Source organism: Lycorma delicatula, chromosome 1 (assembly GCF_047948215.1).
Source record: "Lycorma delicatula isolate Av1 chromosome 1, ASM4794821v1, whole genome shotgun sequence".
In the NCBI taxonomy this organism is placed as follows: Eukaryota; Metazoa; Arthropoda; class Insecta; order Hemiptera; family Fulgoridae; genus Lycorma; species Lycorma delicatula.
Genome location: NC_134455.1, coordinates 252,097,851 through 252,122,625, shown reverse-complemented (window position 1 = coordinate 252,122,625; position 24,775 = coordinate 252,097,851). Strand labels below are relative to the sequence as shown.

At 33.0% G+C, this 24,775-nt stretch overlaps 2 protein-coding genes across 5 annotated transcripts in view; both read right to left on the bottom strand.

Moving 5' to 3' along the window:
• The window catches only part of LOC142330396 (facilitated trehalose transporter Tret1-like), a 64,245-nt gene that overhangs the window by 13,182 nt on the left and 26,288 nt on the right, over positions 1-24,775 (bottom strand). For 3 of the 4 annotated variants that reach the window (XM_075375623.1, XM_075375645.1, XM_075375637.1), the window contains exons 2-3: positions 2,555-2,688; positions 97-235 (exon numbers count right to left, since the gene is read on the bottom strand). In XM_075375623.1, the coding sequence (XP_075231738.1) occupies positions 97-235; positions 2,555-2,668 (253 nt within the window). In that variant the 5' untranslated portion in view covers positions 2,669-2,688. Of the gene's footprint in view, positions 1-96; positions 236-2,554; positions 2,689-5,614; positions 5,744-24,775 lie in introns of those variants that run through there. The other variant, XM_075375629.1, reaches the window with a different exon arrangement.
• LOC142317802 (uncharacterized) lies at positions 20,017-23,582 on the bottom strand. Its single transcript, XM_075354351.1, has 2 exons — positions 23,538-23,582; positions 20,017-20,934 (listed from the first exon to the last, which is right to left on the bottom strand). The coding sequence occupies exons 1-2, from the start codon at positions 23,580-23,582 to the stop codon at positions 20,182-20,184; spliced, it is 798 nt and encodes a 265-aa protein (XP_075210466.1). The 3' UTR covers positions 20,017-20,181.

Here is a 24,775-nt window from a genome sequence, read left to right as displayed (position 1 = left end):
GTTGGAGAGTAATAAATTAAGGAATCAGAAGTATTAATAGAAGTAGTAGTATAATAATAGTAGAATATATAATAAATATTAATAATTAGAACTAACCAAACCAAGAAGCATCATGTTCATTGAGTGAAAGTTCTTCTTTATTATTGTTCAATAAAGATCCAATAATTATGGTAGGTGCAGAAATTACTAGTCCAACTGAAAGTAAAAATACTCCAAAACCGGTCATTGCAGCTACCTGCAATAAGGGTTCTTTGACAATTAAAAATAAAACACAAGAAAGTTTTAATAATAAATGAGAGCCTAATAGAATCAAACGAGCAATTTTTAAAATGCATATTTATTTCTTATTAGAAATGTCAGCATGAGAAGTCAGGATATCTCAGCAGCTGAGCTAAGGCTTTGTAATTTAAGAATTAATGGCTCAAATCTAACTTTGATCGGTAAATTTTGTAACTTAATGCATGACTCTCTACCCAACTCATTATTAATGAGAATTTCATCTTCCCTTGCGGATAAAATTTAACCCATTTGAGCTTAGTGTTAGTAACATAAGCTGCCCTTATATGACATTAGCTGTGAGCTAAGAGATTAGTAAGCTATATAAAACAGGTAGGACTTTACTGGCAGAGAACAAATCTTATAAATATTAATTAAAAATTGCAAATACTTTGTTGCTTATGCCGACCCAGAAACATGTTCACATAATTAGCAAACAGATACTGACTCTAACATTACTAACAAAGAAGGATTTTTCTCATCTTAATTGATAGATATGTAGGTAAATATGTGATTTAATTAAAGTTTATTAGTAATGACTCAGTGACTGATGGCGTTAATGAAGACAGCCAGTCAATTTTACCCTCCGTCAGGTATTTATGAAAAAACACCATAATTCACCAAATATTATGTTAATGCCCAACTGAGGCTCAGTCGAGCCATGCACAGAGTCGGTGCCTGGCTGGACGACCATGGATTGTCTCTAGCCTTAGCAAAACGGAGATTGTAGTTCTCGCGAAGAAGCGTATCGATACCCTTCTCTCCCTGCGGGTCGGGGTAGAGGTTGTCGAGACCAAGCCGGCCGCAAAGTACCTCGGTATGATGATTGACCGGAAACTCAGCTTTGCTGAGCAGCTTCGTAGAGCCGCCGACAAAGCTGCGAGAGCGGTAACTACTCTCAGCAGGCTTATGGCGAATGTTGGCGGACCAACATTCTGTTGAAGGCCAGCAGACGGCGATTGCTGATGTCCACAGTGCATTCCATCCTGTTATACGGGTCGGAAGTGCGGGCCCAGGCATTAAGAGTTACAAGAAACTGGAAGCGGCTCGCGCAGGTGCAATGCACCGCAGCCTTTCGAGTCGCTTCCGCGTATCAGACGGTCTCCGAGCCTGCAGTACTTGTGGTCGCCGGCGTCATACCCATTGCTACTTTAGCAAGGGAGCGCCAGGTGATCTGCAGGAGACGACGGGCAGGCGAACACCGGGTGATCATTGCCAACGAGGAACGCACCCGCACGTTCTTCGCATGCCAAGAGACCTGGGACCACGAGACCAGAGGACGATGGACCGCAAGGCTTATCCCTCTGGTCAGACCGTGGGCGGAGCGACGGCATGGAGAGGCGGAGTACTACATGACCCAATTTTTAACGGGTCACGGGTACTTCCGCGCTTACCTCCATGTCACAGGGAAAGCGCCGTCCCACGACTGCCTGTATTGCCCCGGTGTACGGGACGACGCTGAGCACACCATTTTCAAATGTGCTCGGTGGGCGGCAGATCGAGGGACACTAGAGGCGGATCTCGGAGCACTGTGTCCCCACAACGTGGTTGCGATGATGCTCCGTGACCTGAGCAGCTGGGAAAGTGTAGCCCGATTCGTCGGGAACATTCTCAGGGTCAAAAAGGTTGACCTGGAGAGTCCTGAAAATCAGGTAGCACCTAATCAGGCTAGTATAGGAGGACTCGACCGGAAGTAATGTGTTAAACGGTTCCCGGTCGAGTCCTGGTAGAAAGGGGGGTGGTTTTAGTCGGTAGTCTGCTGATAGTGATTGGATAATACCATCAGCGGGAGCCCGACACTCCGTGCGTAAATGCATTTCCACCTCCCTCGCAAAAAAAAATTATTATTATTATTACTGTTTTAATACACATCGTTTTATAATTTTTAATTTATTTTCAATCACTTCTAATTCAGGAGAAAAATATAAAAGATTCAATGATAAAATTTGGTTTGGTAAAGGCAAGATGTTTTTTTCTTCCCCACGAACCTACTACTTAATTTCCGTCTGTCGTCTTGCAAACGATCCGGGAAATTTTCGTCATCACTAAATAGATTGCTAAAATGAAATAAAATCGTATTCACTTTATTAATTTCAACAAAAAATGTTAACAAAACATTATGAGGAATTGATAATGGATATATATTGATGATGGATATTTAAATATACCCTTTCAATTTTGTTACTATAATACTTAATATAAATAAACTAAATACTTTTATAATATTAAACTGAATATTAAACTATAATACTTTTATAAATAATAAACATTCGCTCACCTGTGCTAATGTTGATCTCAACGAATCGTTACTTCTAGTGCTATTTAGAAGAATGCGATTATGGAAGTTACTTTTTGGTTTTACCTGATTACTATCGTCTAATTGAATATCCATATTGATAAGTCAAAGGAAATCTGCAGAAAAAGAAATAATTCAAAAATTATTTTATTATATATGTGTACGAGTATACATAACAATTTAATTAAAAATACATAAGAATTTAATTAAATAATAAAATTTAATAATAATAATTTTTTTTTTATCAATATATTTTCTTAATTTACTGCTTATTTTTTAAATTGCCACATGAAAATAATTCTAATTAGTATGCAAATGAAAATTGATAAATATACAAATAAATAAGCTATAAATTTTGCAAAATTGAAATCTATTTATGAATCCTCCAGAATGATTGCTGAGTTTTCTTCTTTTTTTTTGTTGTTGCACTTCCTTTCAGATTGCTGACTGCGCTTTTTAAGTATACTGGTGACTATATCACGATTTATAAATACAGCAGTGGGTTTCATATAACGTATAAAAAAGAATACTCTATCGGTTTTTAGATTCAACGTTTCCAGTTTGCTTTCATTTTTTATTACCTGTAAAACTCATATATACCAGTATTTCCAAAAAGGTTATTTTAGACTGCACCCTGTTTGAAGGCTTGGTTCAAATATTTGAATTTTTCTATTCGTTTCTTTCCATACCTGAAAAATAAGTCATAATTTTCTTGTTCCGAAACCTTATTTTTTTATTTACATGACAATTACGGGAAATGATCTGCGCCCACATCTAAATCACCTAGATCAATTAAAATCTGTAAAAAAGGCACTTTATAATTTGTTTGCTCGATACTCGAGCAAAGGTATAACATTTTCAAAAGTCTTGTCACAATATTTTTTTTAAATAAAAAAAATATATATATACGTTAAGCGCAGAACCTTACGCGTTACGAACGCCCTTACGTTACGCGATTCGTACCACAATCTTTTCTAAATATATACATATATACACCAGCGTCATATCTAGATGACTACTAAATTGAATGGTAAAGTTATGAAAAAACAAAAAAGCGCTAAATAAAATAATTATTAAAAAAAAAAAAAAAAACCCAGCTACTAATTGCACACATTTTTTCAAAATACATTAAGTTAGTCTGCGATGTGAAATTAAATATTACTTGTCATTTACATTTTATATTGTAGTCGGGTGTGTGTGTAGGCTATATGAAATGGTGATTTTAATTGCCTCTTCTTTAAGACTGACAGGCACCCGAATATAACATAAAATAGAGAAGTATATTCAATTTCACATCACAGACTAACTTAATGTATTTTGAAAAAATTCCTGTAAGAAAAAAAAGAATTTTATTTTCGTTTTACATAAAATTATTCTAATTAGATGTGACTATTAGTCACATCTTAGTGACTAATTAGAATTAGACAACGCGACTATTAGTAGTCGAGTTTTTTAAATTTTTTAATAGTTATTTTATTTTATGTTTATCCAGTTGTTCTTATTAATAAGTAGTAACTCTAATACCTCACCGTAAATGAAAAAAAGTTTTAATAATTATTAAAACTGTTTTGATTTTACTGCGTATTTAAGTATTCATAATTTGAAATTATTACGTAAATTATTATACGTATTTATATAAGTAAAAAAAAATTATATAATTATTTACGTAATTATATACGTATTTTGCAAATTTGTTTAAGTATTCATAAGTGTATGCCTGTTTGTTTTGGGACCGTAAAAAAATAGGTAATAATACGAACCAGCAAAATTTATCCTAGTTTAATATTTTTTGAGTCGTAAATTTATAATAAATACCCGTCTCATGAATTGTAGGCTTTGGCTTTCCGCCTCCTGCCTCATGCAAATGCCTTTGTATTTACATCCACCTACTTATAATTCGCTAAGAAAACTTTTAATTACTTTTGTCTTATAGCTATTGCAGAGAATTATGAAAACGTTATCCACTCTAAAATTGAAGTATATGAATAGTTAGGATAATGTTACCCGTTACAAAGTGGACGTCAAAACGATTTACTATTTAGTTAAAATGTTTGCCAAGAATGGCTGAATACTTTTATCCCAGACTTTATTTACGATTTTACAGCCGCAGGCCAATTCCCATAACGGGTATTATACAACGATACAGAAATCGTTTTTCATTTCATATTTCATCTTGAAAGAGCAAGAATATACATAATTAAAACTGAGATTTTATAATATGTATATTTTTGCTGAGTATCGGGCCACAGAAGAATTTCAGGCAGTAAATGTGTCGAGCTTCCACTCGACTGACTCGCAAGGTATGTGAACAGTTTTGATTAAACATCCTTTCTGAAATTTCGATTGAGATTAATTTAAAAAGTGAGTCTCTAGCTGTAATAAACATCGACATATTTGATAGTACATTCTGTAAAAATCGTTAATATGAGATAGTTCTCATGAACCCATCATTATTTGCCTCTATGTCCGGGACACACCTAATAAAAACACTACTTTCTCATGATTTAAAAAAAAACTACTTATTTAGTACTTATTAATAGACGAAATAAGTACTAAATAAATACTAATGCTTCACTTAATAGTACTTATGCTTCACTTCCATACGACAAGACAATTCATACATAGCATTTGCCCAATATTTTACGACACAGTAATTTCCTCTTCTTACTGACAGCTTCCTTTGCCATCTCTATCTTTCCTTTAACTTCCGTTGAGCTCTTCCCGTGCTCTGTCCTAAATTAAATAAGTACTAAATAACTGTATTGTGTTGCATTGATAAACCATGACTGACAGACCGATCAGTACTTAGGTAAAAAGAAAATCTTAAAGTTAACGTCGTTAAAAAGAATTAAAAACACTGATTAAACGAAGAGTTATAATCGGCCTGCTTTTGAAAAATTAAATCCGCAATTTTTAAAGGTAAATTATAAAAAACAAATTTAACTATTTTTTATTAAAAATCGTACAAACCATGTTTAAAATCATACTGAAATTATATTATGAGTACAAGAAAACAATATGAAATTAAATATTTACACTTACTACTTTTGTTTTTTTTCTCTTGATAAATGTTATACCTTTACTTCATCAGTACATATTTTTACGAATTTTAATTATAAACTCAATTTAAAATTTAAAAATGATAGAGATAAAATCCTAACCAACAAAGAGTCATTGAGTTGAAACTAAGCAACAATGAATGGATATTCTATCGACACAGGTAACTGAGAAATTTTTTACATAACAATGAAATAAAGAATCAATTTGTGTTAAAATATAAATTATTATAAATATATATTATTTTCATTTGGACATTTTTGTGTAAATAGAATATGTATTAAAATTCTAGATAATTGTGTATGTATGTAAAATAATAATTACTCGCGTATCACAATAAAAATTATACATAATAATTATAATAATTTTTCTATATCTAGTTTTTTCTATCTTATCAACAGACAAAATGTCGTTACTTTACTTATCTGTGACAAGAGAATGTATGAAAATGACACATAACTACAGCTGTCACGTAAAACGACTAATTATATCATGTTGTTTTGACTCGCTACGTTACCAAAATAAATTAAAGTTAGGTAATAAAATATAACGGAAACTAAAACTCGCTTTTCAGTTGAATAACATTCCAATACTTGAAAATACCTTGAAAGTGGAGTTATATAATATTATTAAGGAAAACAAAAGCGGTGCGAGAAATAGGCCATTGACGAAAATGTAAAATAAAAACATCACGATGTTTTAAGACTGCCTCCCTACCAGCCCGAACTAAATCCCGTTGAACTGATGTGGGCAGATGTGAAAAACTGGGTTGGAAAGGACAACGTAACCTTCATACATGAAGACATTGTTAATCTTTGCATGGGTAAATTTAGTTTTACTGAGCCTGAACAATGGAAACTAAAAATTCATAATTACTTATGATGTAAAGATAAATATAAAGCCAAAATTAGGTATTTTAGAAAGCGCAGTGGAATGTTTTATACGTTTAGACCAAATAACGAAAGTGATGCGGATGACAGCAGTATCTATGAAAGCGATGCGGATAGTAGTGATGAAGCTGTGAGTGGAGTAGAGGAGTTGTGATATTTGTTTGGTATTAAGTTATTTTTTTAAACGTTTTTATTAGATGTTAAATCAGAAATATTTCAGAATTGCATTGGACTAAATACTTACAGTATAAGGCACAAACCTACAACATTTTTCAACAAAATAAGATAAATAGGTCTGTTATAAAATAAGATAAATATTATTAATAACATAAAATATTAACTGTGTTTTTCAGTTTAAAACATTATAATTATTAACATGACAATCACCTCACCAATGGTGGAAAAGGTCTACTAACTATTCAACCGACCTGTACGCACTCTATCTCTCCACACGCCAAATGAAACGCCTTTTCTTTTTTCCTGTTTAGCCTCAGAGGATGAATGAGGATGATACATATGAATGTAAATAAAGTGTAGTGAAATACCTAAAGTAGTAATTACGGATGTGAATCCCTAACCGCAGAAAGGGGACAACTGCACTTCTTTTACGTTTTTCACGAGAAGCAAAAAAGGACTATAATTTTAATTGGCTTACATATTATTTCATACACACAAAATTTAGGACAGAGTACGAGAAGAGCTCAACGGAAATTAAAGGAAAGATAGAGATAGCAAAGGAAGCCGTCAGTAAGAAGAGGAAATTACTGTGTCGTAAAATATTGACCAAGTGCTATGTATGAATTGTCTTGTCGTATACAAGTGAAGCGTAAACGATAAAGAAGAGAAAGAGGGGCTGAATTGAGGATTTTGAGGTGTGGATCTGTAGAAGGATGGAGAAAGTTACTCGGACGGATAAAGTAAGACATGAGAAAGTGATGAACAGGATTAAAGAAGAAAGAGCCCTAATGCCGGAAAGACATAAAAGAAAAAAACTGATTAGGACGTGTGATTACTGGAAGTGAATTCTTGCAAAATGCATTGAAAAGATCAGTAGAAGGAGAAAGGAACCGACGAAAAAAGAAGATAAAGTTAATAGATGGGATGACGATTGGAAATAGATGAGATAAAGGGGACGAAGCGAAAAGCTTGAGACAGAAATGAAGGGAAACAGCGGTGGCGTAAGGGACTTAACCAGGAAAAACACAAGATAATGAAGATGATAAGCGTAGAATATGATCTCGGTTTTCCCCTAGTGTTTGAATCGTTGGATAGTCACATGCTTACATTGTAACGATAACATGATAAGTTACTAAAATTTGAACTAATAAAATTTTAAGAAGAGTTTTTAAATGTTTAAAAATTTCTCAAATTTGATTTCAATAAAGTTTGTTAATTCCGATTATAATTGTTCTTAATTAATTGATCAAACCACCAATAATTTCCTGAAAATAAAACATAAACCAAGTATCACACACAAACAAAAATATAATAAATTAATAAAAAATAGGACGGAAATTTTATATTATTTTGTTATTCCTGTTTGTAAATATTCATTGAAAACATATTTTTGACCGACGTAATCCGATTATTATACATATTTATTTACCTGCATTTATTTATGCTTTTATTAGGAAAGTCTAAATATTTTGTTTCTATCGGCACCAGAGAAGTTAAAATAACATCAATACTGATGATTTCAATACGTTTTTAATATCCTTTATCAATCTCGTATTTTGAGATTTTATGTTTACAGTTTCATTCAGAATGCAAGACCTGTTGCTGTAACAAGACTTTCCTCTTTTATTTTTCTATCATAATGTACATATCAAATTCAATATCATTAACTGAAACCCATCGGTGTAAGTATAACCAATCCAAATTAAGAATACATAAAACTTAGAATAGATTTATCCTGGGTTTTGTGACATGAAATTTTGGAAATCTACAAATGTAGGTCAAATGCGTGTACGTGTGCACTAAATTTGCGTCTATAACATCTTGATAATAACTCGGATCAATGATTTTCATTAAAATTAACATCAGATTTTGTACGCACCACACGTTAATATCACTATGAAAATATAAATGATATAAAATTAACATGTTTTCTACCAAAATATCATTTAAAAACTATTTATTTTAAGTTAACTTAACTAGATAATTTAAGCTAGTATGCATGAAGCAAATGGATTATGGAAGAGAGGTGGAATCAATATTGCTTAGGAATAATTTTATTATATTTACAGAATGATAAATGAAGATTATTTCCCCCTCTTATACTTAACATTAGGCACAATGAACATATTTTTGTATAAAATATTTAAAACCTATTTATTTATTTATTTGATATAATCAATTAAAATCAATTATCAATCAAAATTTAATGTATACAAATTAATCTTGTATTTATAAAATTAAGTAAATAAATAAAAATTTGTTAAATGCACAATATTTTGCTGCTTAATTGAATAAGAAAATATAAAAATCTACACAAATATTTGATTTGTTTCTTTCTATTTTAAATCATATAGTAAGTAATATATATCTTTTTTTATGTGTCTTGTATCCTGAATTCTCAGAAAATTAAATGTTCAGATCGAAACAAAGCCTAATGATACGTTTAACGAGAAATTTACATTATTGTTATTCTTTACTTACGATAATATTAATCATAATTTGAACTTCACCCATTATTCACAGAATGTAGGTAACAAAATAAAACGAATTCTGTCACTTAACTCATTCAACATAAGCAAAAATAATTGTAATAACACAATTAACTTTAAAAACCTTCCCTAGGTTTCCTAAAAAAAAAAAATTATAAGTACGATGATTCCTTACATATAAAAAAAAAATAATAGCTCAAATTTTTCCGAAAGCAACTTCCTCAACGATCATGCTAGAGAAATCTTTCATCCGAGTACATACCATTGAATAAGTAACCTACATCAAAATCATTCAAACAATTTGGGCTAGGTGGTAAATCTTGTTGACGTTGCATCCTTAAAAATTTATTTCAGATTTTTCTCTTTTGTACCAAAAGATGAGGAACATTGCTTCCTATTGTGGTAATTCAGTGCGAAAAATTACTGCCATAGGAGATTCAAGGTGTTTTCTACTTTCCTTTTAAACTGATTTTTTACTATTACAACTTCTGCTTCTCTAATATTACCCGTACTGAGATGTTGTACGATCGGTTGCAACAATAATAATAATAATTCCAATTCCATTTCTATATGCGGTAAAAGCTGTTATCGCTTATTCTATTCTCAGTTTGTTACAGTACCAGTGCGTTTGATCATTACTTTCTTAAAAAATAAATAAAAAATTCTGCTTTAAATTAATTTTTATCAACGATTTGTAAATCAGGATCCGTTATAACTAAACATTTTAACTACAAAAATGCTATTTACTTTACAAGAGAACCAAAAAAATACGGAAAAATTAAGACATTTGACAGTTTGTCAAAAATTATGCATTTGGGAAAAAGATCGATAATGCTCAAATTATTATATAAAACAAAAATAACCAAGAGTGATTTTGAAATATCATTGTTCTTGGCGATTGAATTTTGTTTTTGCATTTCTGAACTTTTTATTTAACTTTTTAGAACAGTCAATAGAAAAGCTTAGTTTTTCATAAATTTATTCGAAAAATGGTGGTTTTTATTCAACACCACTCAAAGAACAACCTTTTGGGAAAATAATGTATCTAGTTTCTCTTACGTCCTCAAACTCAGGGCAATATCACTCCTAAGTCAAAAAAGAATAATTGTAAGATAATAAATAAAAATACTTATTGTAAAAAAAACTACTGCGCACGGAAAATATGCCGCCCCAGTCGGAAGGCCGTAATATAGATCTGGAAAAATTATATTCCGGAAGGCTAAATATAATCTCTTCTAATATCTGTCCAATGCCGAACGATTTGTGCACTATCATTAATTTCATACTCAAACGTGACTGAATTACAAATTAATTAAAATTTTAAAGCAATTTTACGTAATATTTATAAGATACATTTTCTATAAATTAGAAGAAAATATTTTAATTAATTTATTATTTTTTTAAATACTTTTTATTTGGTGTTAGATAAATGATGCACTAAAATACAGGTACTGGAAAACTGCGGTTAAATTTTAAACATATATAGCTTCTTAAGCTAGTTTTTATTCGACTTAATGTTTGATAATTTGTACATTCTTTCATTTACATTTAAAATAATTACTAAGATTTTCATTTCAAGATTATACACTTTTTTAATGACTAGATGACAATTTTTTTTACATTTTTGTTTTAGATATCTGAACCTATGTTTGAAAAAAAGCAATGTGTATTTTTTTTTATGATATACGGACAATCCGTATATCATAAAAATGTGCTTTTTATGATCAAAAGCACATCCGACAACTGAAATGTACTCTTGTTCCAGTTATTATTTCACACCTCTGCTTCATGACTGCCAAAACTCAAAAAAATAAATTTTTGAAATTTTGGTCTTATTAATAATCTACTAAACATCTTTGATATCAAGAAAACCGTAACTGTAATTCGTATATAGCAGCTGGTTTTGAAAGATAAGGCAATTCGTAATTGTTTATAAAAAAAATAAGGTTAAAACTGTCGTAACAAGAGATGTGACCCTTTGAAAACAAGGTGATAAACAAATAGTTCAAATGATTAATATGTATACTTATTTTCTTAGTTTTCATTACTTTAGTTTGCTTACTGAAACTACTGCTCATGGAAGATATGTCGCCCCTGTGATTTATAAGAAGATATAATTATATACGGTATATTAAGAAGATAATTCTTAATTATTAATTAAGAAAAATGAAACAAACACAAACCGAAATGAGGCAGTTTTATTTTATGAATAATCCATTAGTGCTTTCTGCAGACAGCCACTAGTAGTTTTGTGGCGCTTCTTTCGCTGGTGATTATATTATATAAAAGCATCAACATGGCGATAACCTACAACCAGCGTGAAGTCAAAGTGTTTGATTGTTCGTAATTCGGATCTGTCGTTTAACTTGTTTTTGTTGTAATTTATTATAGATAAAAGAAAACGAATTCACATTCCGCGTAATGTTTACTTACATTTCAAATATTAAAGAATTATAATTCCGAAAAACGGTTGCAATCAAGCACTTCTAAGAAAAACTTAGTAAACAACAAGTTATTATAACTCATTATGGGCCATAGAAGCTAAAAGTAACCAGAATGCGTTAAGTGTTAAAAATACTCTCGTTATCAAACCCAAATATCAGTATAATAAATAATGGCTCCATCATCATTATATATTATATAAAAATGCATTTTATTTTAATGTTGATGGAGAAAATGTTCGTGTATGTAAAAGAATGTTCTGGCTAGACGTAATATTGGAGATAAATTAATCAGAAATTCATTTCGAAAATTAAAAGATGGCATTGCCGAACCTGAAGGTAGAGGTAAACATTGCAAACACAAAACTTTACATTCTGATATTAAAAGTAATATCAGAAAACACATTGTCTTTTTTCCATGGATATTGATGTCAACAACATGCAGGGTGAAGTCAAGCTTAAACACCTTTTTTCTTGGTTTGTTTTACCTCCGAGTCCGCAATCAAGCAATTCATTCCGAAAAGGATGAGATGAATGTTTTGTAGCATGTGTGCAAAATGCCATGCCTGACCGGGGGATTCAAACCCAGGACCTCCGGGTAGACGGCCAAGCTTAAACACCCTATGCTTAACTAATATCCAATGAAACAAACTAATATGTTTCATATGACAATATTCATATGAATTTTAAACTTTTAACACAGAATATAACACTGGCCTGATATAAGTTTCCAAGATAGGAATATTTTGTTTAAAGTAACTAAACTTAGCGTAAGAAATAATCATTTTTTGATCATTAACGACTATGAATACTGTGTTACTAAACACTGAAAAGATATCCAAAAAATGTACAATGAAATTGTAAACAGTACGGTAAGAGTCTTGCAGATAATATTTCTTCCGCTCAAAAAACAAAAGTTTTTGTGATATGAATAAAATTGTTTTTAACAAAACGATACGGATATAAAAAAAGGTAAGACACTACAATTCTATTATCAAAATCTGTTATTAATTTAAAATTTTAAATATACTTGAGTCTGTACAAGACTACAAATTTACCCGTACATATACAATTACATACCAGACTGTACACAGATACCTTGGCATTTCTGCAGAGTAATGGTGACACAATGTCACTGTGGTGTAACTCTGTAGGCTGGTGTACGTAAATAAATAAAATAAATTACACTTACTTACAAAGAAATTGTTTTAATAGATGAAAGTAAAGAATAAGTTTTTCAAATGACTATGGTATAAATGTTTTAAATTATCTGAACTCTTTTCTTAAATATACATTGTTTACTGTCCGCTCTTCTAGACAAATAACTAAATCTAAGATTCTTCTGGAAAGGTATTGCCAGGATCGATGATAAATTATTCAGCGCATTTTAGATGATAATAAAAAGATAACAAAGCAACGTACTTACATGCTTGTTTCATTGATGAACAGAGCATTTCAAACGGTTTTGTTTACATCACTCATTAAATTCAAACAAGTTCCGTACGAGCACCTTTTGTGCTGCGTTATGTGTCTAGACAATATTCAATTTCATGCTATTCATTGCGAAAAATATCTGGAGTTATATTTTTAATTACACCTTTGAATCTTCTTTTTAAACCATTCATGTGGACAACCTTCATTGCGTACACTCTGCCTTTGACAAATCCCTAAAGAAAAAAAAATCGAGTAGAGTAGGTCGGGGGTGGAGGTGGCCAGGGAACAGGTGCCAATCTAAAGTTCAGGAAATCGTTCACATTTAGGTAATCTCTAACACGTAAACTCCAGTGTGGTGGTGTGCCATCTTTTTGAAAGCAAACGTTGGGTTGCTGATGTTCAATTTGTGGTGCTGCATACTCCTGTAACACTTATAGATAACTAGCACTAGTAACCGCTGACTAAGCGAAGAATTGTCTAATCATTTCATAAGCAGACAACGCACACTAGATTAATTTTGGCTAACACGTTTTGTATGTCAAAGCATGAAGGTACTCGCTACCACAAATCCGACAATTATGAATGTTAGCGTGATCAAAAAGATGGAAGGTAGCTTCGTCAGAGAACATTACGTATTCTTAAAACGCATTACCTACCTTCCTTTATCAAGAATGTATACGATAAAAGTAGTACGAAAATGGGGATACGGACGCCAAATCCAGGATGGCGAACAGCCCTCGTCTGGGAATTCAAGATGGCGGCGTCCGCATCTTACAATGACGTCACGAATTCAAGATGGCGGTGGTCGGCCATCTTGGATTCTGACGTCAGTGACGCCATAGCCCGTCAGTGATGTCAACTTGATTTTTTTGGAATTTCCCTATTCCCTGAGGGAATTTCCCTTCTTCTTTTCCCTGTAGTAATTTTACTTTTCCATTTATCCCTGTGAGAATTTTCTTTTTCCCTTTATTTGTATTTAATGAAAAATGTTGTATATGTAGTAGCGGGAAAATGGGGGTACAGCCAATAGAACTCCTGGCAGCTGATAGGAGCGCTAGTGTCGCAGCGCCATCATGGAATTTCCCTTATTCCCTGTAGGAATTTCCCTTTTCCCTTTTTTGTATTGAGTGAAAAATGTTGTATATAAGTTGCGCGCGTGAGAAAAATGAAATATATTATATGTGTGTGTGTGAGTGTATGTGTGTGTGTAAATAAGAATTTAGACGTACCTCGAGTATGATCATGGTTGTCGTGGCCGTTGCACAGGGAGGTGTCACCAGCCACTCCAAGACCCCGACGTGACTCGTGCACAAGGAGGCGACTGCTGCGTGTGCCTTCGCGTGCATGCATGACGTAATGGTGCGGAATTGTTGACAACAGGATGTGTGGCGCGCAACTAATGAACCGCTGACGAACATGGCCTAAGGTTGAACGTTCTATTTTGAACGGCCGTTACATTAGTACACGCGAAAGGGCCACACCCTACCGACCAATCGCAGCGCCGGATTCAAAGTCTCATCGTTGTCTAGACCATCGGCGAACCGCTTTGGTAGAAAACCTCAACGATGTTCATCATCACCCTCACGCTGAAAGGTGCATATAATACAAGCACAGTATTTAAGAGTCCATCGATTCATTGATACTATGTCGTATTTCTTCTTGATAATTAATTCACCAACACTTGTGACCTGAGTGAGTTGGCTTGGTGAGGTCTTTCCACTAATCTTCTGAATAAATGTTTGCGACATATTGGCGTATATGGTGATGAGAACAATAACGACGACGACAATGATATGTGCAGTATGCGTTCAAGTCAAGCGACAGTGATGGAATGAAGAAAGAAAGTAACTAAGACCCTTACCCCCTTAATTCATACGAGACCTTCGTATCCCTTCCCACAATGCCTACGCATCCAGTCACCCTCTAACATGTTTGAACAGGAAAACTACCATGTACAAACAAATACTATCTATATTTTGATCTGGACGTCACACACACACACACAGACATACGTCACGACCAATAGGAACACAGCCGCCTAAAGTGCCACACCCAAACCGCCGTTGAAGCCACGTGCCTGGTGTGTACAATAAAGTGGTATCAGTTACGAGCAACCTTGAACATTTCTGAACAGAAATTCAGAGAAATCAAAATATTCTCTATTTTTATAGATTTTGTATTTCCCGGAAAAAAACCAATTTATTAAACACTCTCCTCACCATTTGTCACCTAACCTTACAGTAGATAAATCTTTTACCACATCATGTAACTGGCTATGGAACCACTACATATAGCAATTTTAAAAACTATCATTTTAAATATATAATAGCCCGAACACATTTGCGAAACTAAGCGTGAAAAATCCGATACAAAACAGTAGTGCCTAGTATTATTCTGCTTCAACAAAAGCAAATCGAAATGATCCGCCAACTCGCTGTCACACGTTTTGATAGGAAAGACTTGTTTTTCATCGTCTAAGCCGTATACGTATACAAAAACATTGTTTTTCTTTTCAAAACGTATTATTTCGCGTAATAATGTAGGGAAACTAAACATGCTAAAGTCGTACCGGTCCGCGATTCTCCTATATCTTTCACCTACACGTTCTCGGTGCGGTCCTTCCACGTATTTAAAGAGGATAGCCCATTTGAAACAGTAGTTATCGTTATTTTTAATATTTATAACCGCTTTTCGCCTATATATTTCTTTCGGTAACGGAAGATAAGAAGTACTACGCAACAGATGATATTTATTAATTGTTATCAGAATACCATCAATAAATGACCATCCGCTCCCTTTTCCTTCAAAAGCGGCTTCCTCATAAAGGATACGCCAAACAGCATCGTCGGCAAGTTTGGGAACGTTATTTATGTCGAGCGCCTTTACATTTTTTGTTTTAACAGATATCATTGGTCTCATTGAGTAACTCCTTACTGTATGTACACTCTAATAAAACATTAAATGTAATCGAACCACTATTATCGCTTCCAATAGTAATTCGATCATCTCGCTTTTTAAATTTTCTAAAAAATTCCAAATATCTTTTGCATTATTGTTACGGTTTTCGTAATAGTAAGTTTGTATATTACATGCAAACGCATTTGCAATTAATTGAAATTGATCCGTTCTTCTTGTACGACCCAATCGGATGCGCTTGCATCTATTCGAATTTGCCATGCCTAAAAATTGAAAAGAATTAATGATAATAATTATTACAATAATTATACACTACTCATTTGAAAACAACCAGAAAGGGAGCAGTTCGAAAACTGCTACTTTTCTTACGACTCTTTTGAAGCCTTTATCACTATTTACTTTTTCGATGGCCTTTAACATTAGGTCATCGAATGTAACAAGAGGCTCACTTCCTCTATTAACAACAAAGACGGCGCGATTGAGGACCTTTTCATACTGCTCATTCCAATCTTTGCCCTCAATATCACCAGTTTTATATAATTAAATTTTCATCAAATAATCTCCGGCGGTATGGGGTTAGATCAACAAATAGGTGTGTTGTTTCTAACAACACACTTATATACTGCTCATATGACAGAGGAACCCTTTTATCTTCGCCGTCCTCAAGTAAGACTTCTTTCAAGGTCCGTTTGATTCCTCTCTGCGGCTTCATCGTTGACCACAGTTTTTCCACGTCATCTTAGTTAAACCTTTTATGGTTCGCTAACGGAACATGTTTAACGTTGTGAATAAGGAAGGATATCGGTAATAACCGGCAGCTTTCATTCATAATCCCAATGTGGTTGTCTTCTAACGTAGCCGAAATGAGCCATTTAGACTTTATCGTCTTAAGTGTGTTTGTAATCACATTCAGAAGCGAAATGGTATTGTAGGTAAGATTTCTTTTATCTACTCTCAAAATCGCTTCTTCCCACTCCTTTATGGAAAGCAGGCCCAGGTTGTAAAACTTAATCAGTATATCTAATAAATTAAATTTACTATTTTCGTCAACAACCGCTTGGCTAATCGTTAACGAAGACTCCTCGTTCATTCTATGACGTTGTGCTGTCACTTCCGGCTGACGACCACGACCGCCTCTCGAAGTCGATAGCATCTGTTCGTCTTCGACAAACACAGAACAAGGTGGTGCTTGTTCTGATGAACCGAGAGGGACAACATCTTCAAAGATTATATCAGCCTCGTCAGCCTGTAAACTAAAATGTTATTGCTGGGCAATCTGCAACAGACAGTGTTTCATTATTTCAATAAAATAATCTCTGAATTCTTTTTTAGAAACAGCAATAATAAATCCTATCTCTGTAAAAATTTGTCTTGTGGTCGTTTCAAAATTTTGAGACCTTATTGCTGACGCAATACATACCGCAGCAATGGTACTAACAGCAAAACGGTTAATAGTTGTGACGATATAACTGGCATTTATCAATTTGTGATCCCTGTACACGATTTCACAAATCTCAATATTATTTTTAAATTTGTAATTACTATATGCATATATTAATATTTAATATATTTTTTTGGAAACTTTACAATTACATATATATGATTAACGCTAGAATTACACAAAGACAAAATATTATTTTATATTAAGTTAATAAAATGACGTTTCACTTATCTTAAATAATAAAGATGGCGAAGAGAAAATTTAAATAACAGAGTAACACAGTATACAATAGAACAGTAAGAACCCAATAAAAAGTGGTGAAAATTTAGCGGGCTTTTATATAAAATCGTTAGCCTTGGCATTAAGATAACTTTCAAATATACAAACAAACAAGTATAACACAAATGAATTATCTCCAAATAACTTTCAAATTTTGTAAACAAGGTTAAAGGAAAGTCGGCAAGCACGTGACTATACAACACGTGGAATATGTTTTTATGACAACAGATTTTTTTTGATGACGTCCGCAGATTTTATTTTAGGCGTCACCCGCCGCCACTCCACAGGACCCGGACGCGACTTGCGCACCATGAGGCAGAGGCGGCGCGACGGCCGCGGCTGCGTGTGTGTTCATGTGCGGCCGTTGACGTTTTTTGGCGAATTTTTTTTTTACCTTGACCTTGTTCCAGAACCGGCATACATTTTTTTGTCCCAGAACCGACATAAATATACTACTCACATCAACATTATTTAAAGTTTGTTAAATTTATAATTATACCAGAAACGCAAGAAGAGTTTATGCATCAACTATAATAAAGGAAAACAATACGGTAAATAACATTTAACAGAAGATTTAATTGAAAATAATTGAATAAACATTACATTCACAAAATAAAATAAAAAAACAGGAATTCAAACACATAATTTACTTACAGCAGGAAAAACATAGCACGACCAGTCTTACCAAGCAGAACATTTTACTTAAAAAATAATATAATTTTAATTTTTATATATTATATCCGACAATACAAAAACAGCCGCGAGGAGTAAGTAAAGTCTTTAGATAACTTAAATCTTGTAAACAGCTTGACCCGACGATTTATTGATAACAAAAAAACCAATGTACACAGCACCGACGCTAACACAGCTAACGCACGAAGAGAACTGACCGACATCGTCATTCGCACACAGGTCAGGATTGTAATAATAAACTACCTTGGGTTATGTTGTTTATAACACCATTCACTGATTTATTGACAAACCCTAGCCCGTTATTGCGAAATCGGCAAAACTGTGGTTTCTCGAACAACGTTGTGTCTGCGACCTTGACCAAAAACTGAACAGGTGTTATAATTTATGATTGCGTTTGTATGCGAAGTATGAAATTGAAATAAGTAACGGCGTGAATGGTCCATTATTATAGAAGGGACAGCTTGACAGTTTGCCAAACAGTAAACGTTTTTGGGATAATGTGGGGAACAGTTTTATTCAATATGTAGCCGTTTAAAGTGGGGTCTGGGCAAGTAAAAATTATTTTAAGTGCAATTTTAAATTTACTAGAAACGACATGTTACGAAACGACATCTCGGTTGTTTTTAAATCCCGATGTGCGTTGTAATATTTCAATTTTATCCGGACAGGGATGGTTTGCAACATTTAAGTACGTTATGTAATAAAATAAAAGAAGAAAATATGGATCATTTTATTGGAAAATGTCCAGTATTTAATCAGATTACATTGGTTAAACTAGGCACCATCACATTAGGAACTCAGCAAGTTGAAATATTAGATTGTTGTGACTGGAGGCCATTGATAGGATTTGTTAGATTATCATGGATGAATAGAAAATCTTTAATTAGGGAATATAATACATAGGGGAATATGTGCGCAATGTGCTTTGTGTGTGTGTGTTGAGAACATTTTTTTTTTGTTTTTGAATAGTTGAGGTCCGTTGCAAGGTAAAGGTATGTTTTAATCTGTTTGTTTATTTTGTATAATTTGTTTTCATTAAATACGTCGTTTTACTTTTACTTTATATATTCTATACAGATTATGTCTTAAGTTAAGTATTAATATATAATTAAATAACGGGCAATGCTGGCCTGTGTTATGAGTATTATTTATATGTGCTAATAGGACTACTTTCGTAATTATAATCTGTTCCGATACACTTTAGTCCGTAGCTTCGGTTTCTTATTCTTTCATCATTATTATTATTATTTTATGATTTTTATCGTCTCTTTTATTAATTATCATGAAGAGAGAGTCAATGGTTTATTTATTTATTTTTATCTCAACTTGGCAGGAGGCCGATGACGTTCATATCTATAAAATTTTGTTTCTTCCTTTTGTTAGTTTTATTCTACGCATTATTACTAAAAAAAAATTTATTTATATCTTAACATACTACAACTAATAATTAGTTGTAATTTTACAGTAAATAATACAAATTCGTAAGTAGTAATTATAATGGTCATTATTATGGTCATTATAGTAAATGGCCATTTCAGGCTTTCTGTATTTTATAAAAGTACAAAAGTTAATCCACAGATCTTTAATTAATTTGGGTTTTAAAAGACTTAGATATTTTCTTTAATTCAATTTTTTATTATTTACATAAATCATTAACGATAATCATATCAAAAATGTTGTAGACAAATTAAAAAGTTAATCTAAAAGACAAAGTAAAATATTCTAGTCTTTTAATATGATGTGTTGTATATATAATGAGACTAAAGATTAAAAAACCGAAATCACACGTTACTTAATAGTAGGTTGCTCGTATGTAGTTTTTCTTTAAAAGAAACTTAACTATATCGACAAGATATTGTGTCTCTTTTGGACCTCCCGTCTTTGACATAATAACTCCTCGTTCATAGGGCGTAAGTTTTAAGAGTTCTTCAATAGGTGGGGTATTACGATTTTCTGCTGACATGATCGGCAAAAAAAAACTGCAGTGTAGGTATCCATACACACCTACCCTACCGAAATCTACTTCTGGAACTTCAGTATCTGGCAAAACTGATTTTACTGATTCCCTGTAGGCGTTGAGGAAGTCATCCCAACAATTTTCTCGCATTTCCTTAGAAGTGTTCATTAGAAGAAAAAATGATAAATCGATCGCAGGAGATGAATAACGTGGAGTTTGCAAATCAAAAAATTTCACTGACACTGGTTTTCCATCACTATCGTAACTGAATAACATGTTGTTCCTGCAAAAGTCTCCGTGACATAAAACAGCTTCAGGTTCAACTGGTTTTACTAGACTGTAATAAAAATTTACCGGGTCGTCATAATTCATAAGAAATTCTTTCAAAATTTCAACTGACTGATTCTCATTAATTATAGGCATAACACCACGCTCTCCACAAAGACGTAGTATATATTTCCACAAATGTAATCGCTCGATATCCCATTTTTCTTCAATTTTTGAAACTGCAGCCAAAAATTTTGAGAAATTTTCTTTCTTCGCAGCGTAAGAAAGAGCATGGAATTTGCCAATCTGTTTCAAAGTCAGAATACAGTGTTCGTAGTCCAAGAAAATCTAAAACAGAAGAAAATGGAATAAAAAGTTTTTAAATTATTATGATAAATATAATATAAACGATTAAATATTCTATACAGATCAGTATAAGATTATATGATACATAGGTAGCATCAGGAATGGGAAAAAGTATGTTGTCTCACACGTATAAAATGATTAGTATCCACATTTTTCTGAAAGCGTAAAATGAATTCAAAGGAAAACTTTGATCAGAGCAAGGTAAAAAAATAAACCATAATAATAAAATAGATGTGGTTTCGTTTCATTAGATTATTAATTTAAAAGTTTTTTTTTGTAATTTTAAACAAAATTGTGAATTTAATAAATAAATAGCATCAGTACAAAATAAAAGATCAATTTTTATAATACTAATAAAAAATTAAACTATTCTAAACAAAAAAATAAGGATGCAGAAAACACAAATTATTTTTTAAATTAATATTATTTAAAAGCGCATTAACTTAAAAATTTGTTTAGAAAAAGGTATAAAGAAGTCTTTATTACTATTACAAAAGGGGTAGTTTAAGACAAGGAAGCCTATTTCCCAATAAATTCACAGATTTATAATAACTTCTATTAGTTTCAATAGCATAAAACTAATTTATGTAATTGAATAAAATTATTATTATTATTTCACCACTACCATGCACAATAATAAAGAAAAATGAAAACATGTACAACAAAAAAATTTTAATGCGGAGATAATGATTGATACAAATAATTTAATAGGTCTACTCAGACATTCCACTGAACAACTGGGGATTATTTTTAAATTCTAAGAAGGAAGATTATTTTACTCCAGTTACCAGTCAAAATCATTAATGAAACATCAAATTTAAGAAATAGCTGCAACAGAATACCTGTTACAATACTTACACTAGATTGACACTTACTTCATTAACACTAGGTTTTCCAAGAAGCTGTAATGTGAGAAAATTATTTATTTGTTTGTAAATCAGTTCACTCAGATGATACAAACAAGGCGAATGTTATACACTAATAAAATTATATAAATAGAAAAAACTGTTGTGCGCTTTTACTTGCTACAATGTAAGCACATTCATGATGGCAAAAGACATGGTTCATATTCACGCTCAAGTAAGTCCAAAAACATATATATTATTGCGTTTTTCGCGGTTCGAAAAGAATATTGAAAGAAAGCACACGCAAAAATTCTTACAAATAAATTTATTTACTCTAAATAATTTGTAATGTTCAAAATAAACCAATTATAATAAAATACAATTCCGGATCCGATAAACCTTAAAATAACTTACATAAATTAATATAAAATTAATGAGTGATTATAACAGCGAAATAACAATAGAAAATCGATATTTCACTTTATATAAGAACTATTTACTTTCCATTTTTACAAAAAGAAACTAGTCTATATTTTAAAAGTAAATAATATCACTTTGACACCTGTCGACAACGAACTAACCGAACAGCTTCTCGTACTGTCCAAAAGTAGAATACTCGTGACGCACTATTTGCTCGTTTGTTACCGCACATTCACTCCAAATGCACACACGTTCTCGCATTTATCAAGCGCTGAACTGAAAATTATAACTGAAGTTCGGAACAGAACGCAAGGATGTCGGAGGGTGTAATACCCTCCTACTTTTCGCAGTATACGGACTCACGTCCTTTGCTGCTGGGCGATTCTAATGTACTGGCGGTTATTAATAGTGGCTGACGTTTATTCGTTTTGTGAAGTTTGGATTGCGTTCCGATCCAATGGAGGGTTTGTCGGTAGGGGCCCGACGGAACGATGTGCTAATAAGCTTATCTTCCGTGACGCGCTCCATTTCAACCTAGAGTGGGCTGAAATCCTTTATTTAAGGGGGCGTCCTCTCTTAAGGAAAGGACGTCGGAGGCGGTTTTTTGGGCCTACGCTTTATCATTTAATTTAATTCAGTTCAATTCAATTTGGTTTTGAATTAAAGGAAATGGGTTTGGATGGATTGCTTTGGGACGTTGCGCCTCAGAGCTATCTCAGGCAGTAGGATCAGCGGTTTTGGCGCGGTTGTTAGTATTGTTAGGATTGACTAGTCTAAGCGCGATATACCTTTATTAAGGATTAGATGTCTGCCCGCCGTAAGGGCAGGCAGTATATAACGCAGGTTGTTTTCGAACGCCCGTGCGCCGGGGTGGTGACAATTTTGAATAAGACACTCCCCTATTATATGTATAATTTGATTTGATGCGGATGCTGGTCTAGCCCTAGAAAATATAATGGTCCGCGGTGGGTTTGGGGGGTCTGGTGGTGTTTGGCCAAACACGCTTTCTTCTAGCTGTTCGAGATTGACCTGAAAAAGAAAAAGCCCAAGCGCACGGCGGATTGAACTTCTGAAGGGGGTGAGAAAGATTGCTCTTTCATCACCATGGTATGTGGGGGATGGGTTAAGGCAGTTGTGCTGTCGGAAGGGTATGGAAGAGGAAGTGGAATTTGATAATGTGTCCGCCTATCTTCCTATGGTGGGGCTTCACTGCGAAGCTGTAGACCTTGCCTATCTCTTCTCTTGAGTAACCTTTAAGTAACCGCTTTGCTTGTAGTTCTAAACTGAAGTTCACTGGACCTCGGCTGTATTTATATCTGCAGGCCTAGGGCTTGACATGTACTGGCCCGACACTACGACCCACCCTTTTCTTCGTTCAAGCGTAATGATTGTTATTGTCCGCACCTCTACGCTTTTTCCTTAAATCCTTTCTAGAAATTATTTCTTTGTTGTTTCATCAGGTTTTTCATTCTTCATTCTCTCTCTCTTCTCCTGGAAGATTCACAACCGGTTACAATATTCAGTTCCTAACATATTTGATTTTCTTTGTCAGTCTGATTTTAATTATGTTCACGATACATCTTGTTTGTTTTTGTCGGGTAAAAGAATTTTGACAAAAAACATTTAAGGAATCATATATTTATAAAATTTAAAAGTTGAAAGTAATGTCTTAACCCACCGGGTTGATCAGTGGTAAAACTCACCATCGTAAATCAGTTGATTTTAAAGTCGAAAGTTCTACGGTTCAAATCTTAGTAAAGATAGTTATTTTTATTTCGATTTGAATACTAGATCGTGGATAACGGTGTTTTTTAGTGGTTGAGTTCAATTAATCACACGTTTCAGGAATGGGTGGCCTGAGTTTGTTCAAGATTACAATTTTAATGGTACATTTACAGTTACACTCCAGCTGCTAATGACTTAAATTGTTAATGCGACTATAAATAAAAATTTAAAAAAATGTCTATTATAATATTTGTTCCGCTTTTCATCTAAACTTTCTGTTAATCTGACATTTGATCTCTGGATCTGAAAAAATATTTTTCTTCAGTTACTATTTAACCGGGGTTGTCATATACTCAGATGATAAACTGCCATCTGAGTGTACCTCTTTTTACAAGATTTTTTAAATGTGCTGCTGCTTTCCTACTTGGTTTTGTTACCATCAGCGGTTACTATGAAATTTCTTTTAAAGGCTTTTCTTTAACCTTTAACAGTATGGTAAAGAACAATGTGGTCTTGGATGTGAGATAATAGTATAGTATACTACAAAATCAAATGATTATGTAGATGACCATACATAAATTTCATGCCAGATTTAATAATGAAAGTAAGAAGTATAAGGCTTTCTCATTCCCTTCTTCACTGAGCCTACTGAAATTCAGCTGATTGTCAACCCAAAAGAAGATAGTTTTACTGTCAATAATAAAAGTTATATTCAATTTTACTGTCATCTATTCTACAGATGACAGTTTTGCTGTTATCTGTTACATAGTGAATACAAATGACTGTATTCACTACAGGTACTGCTG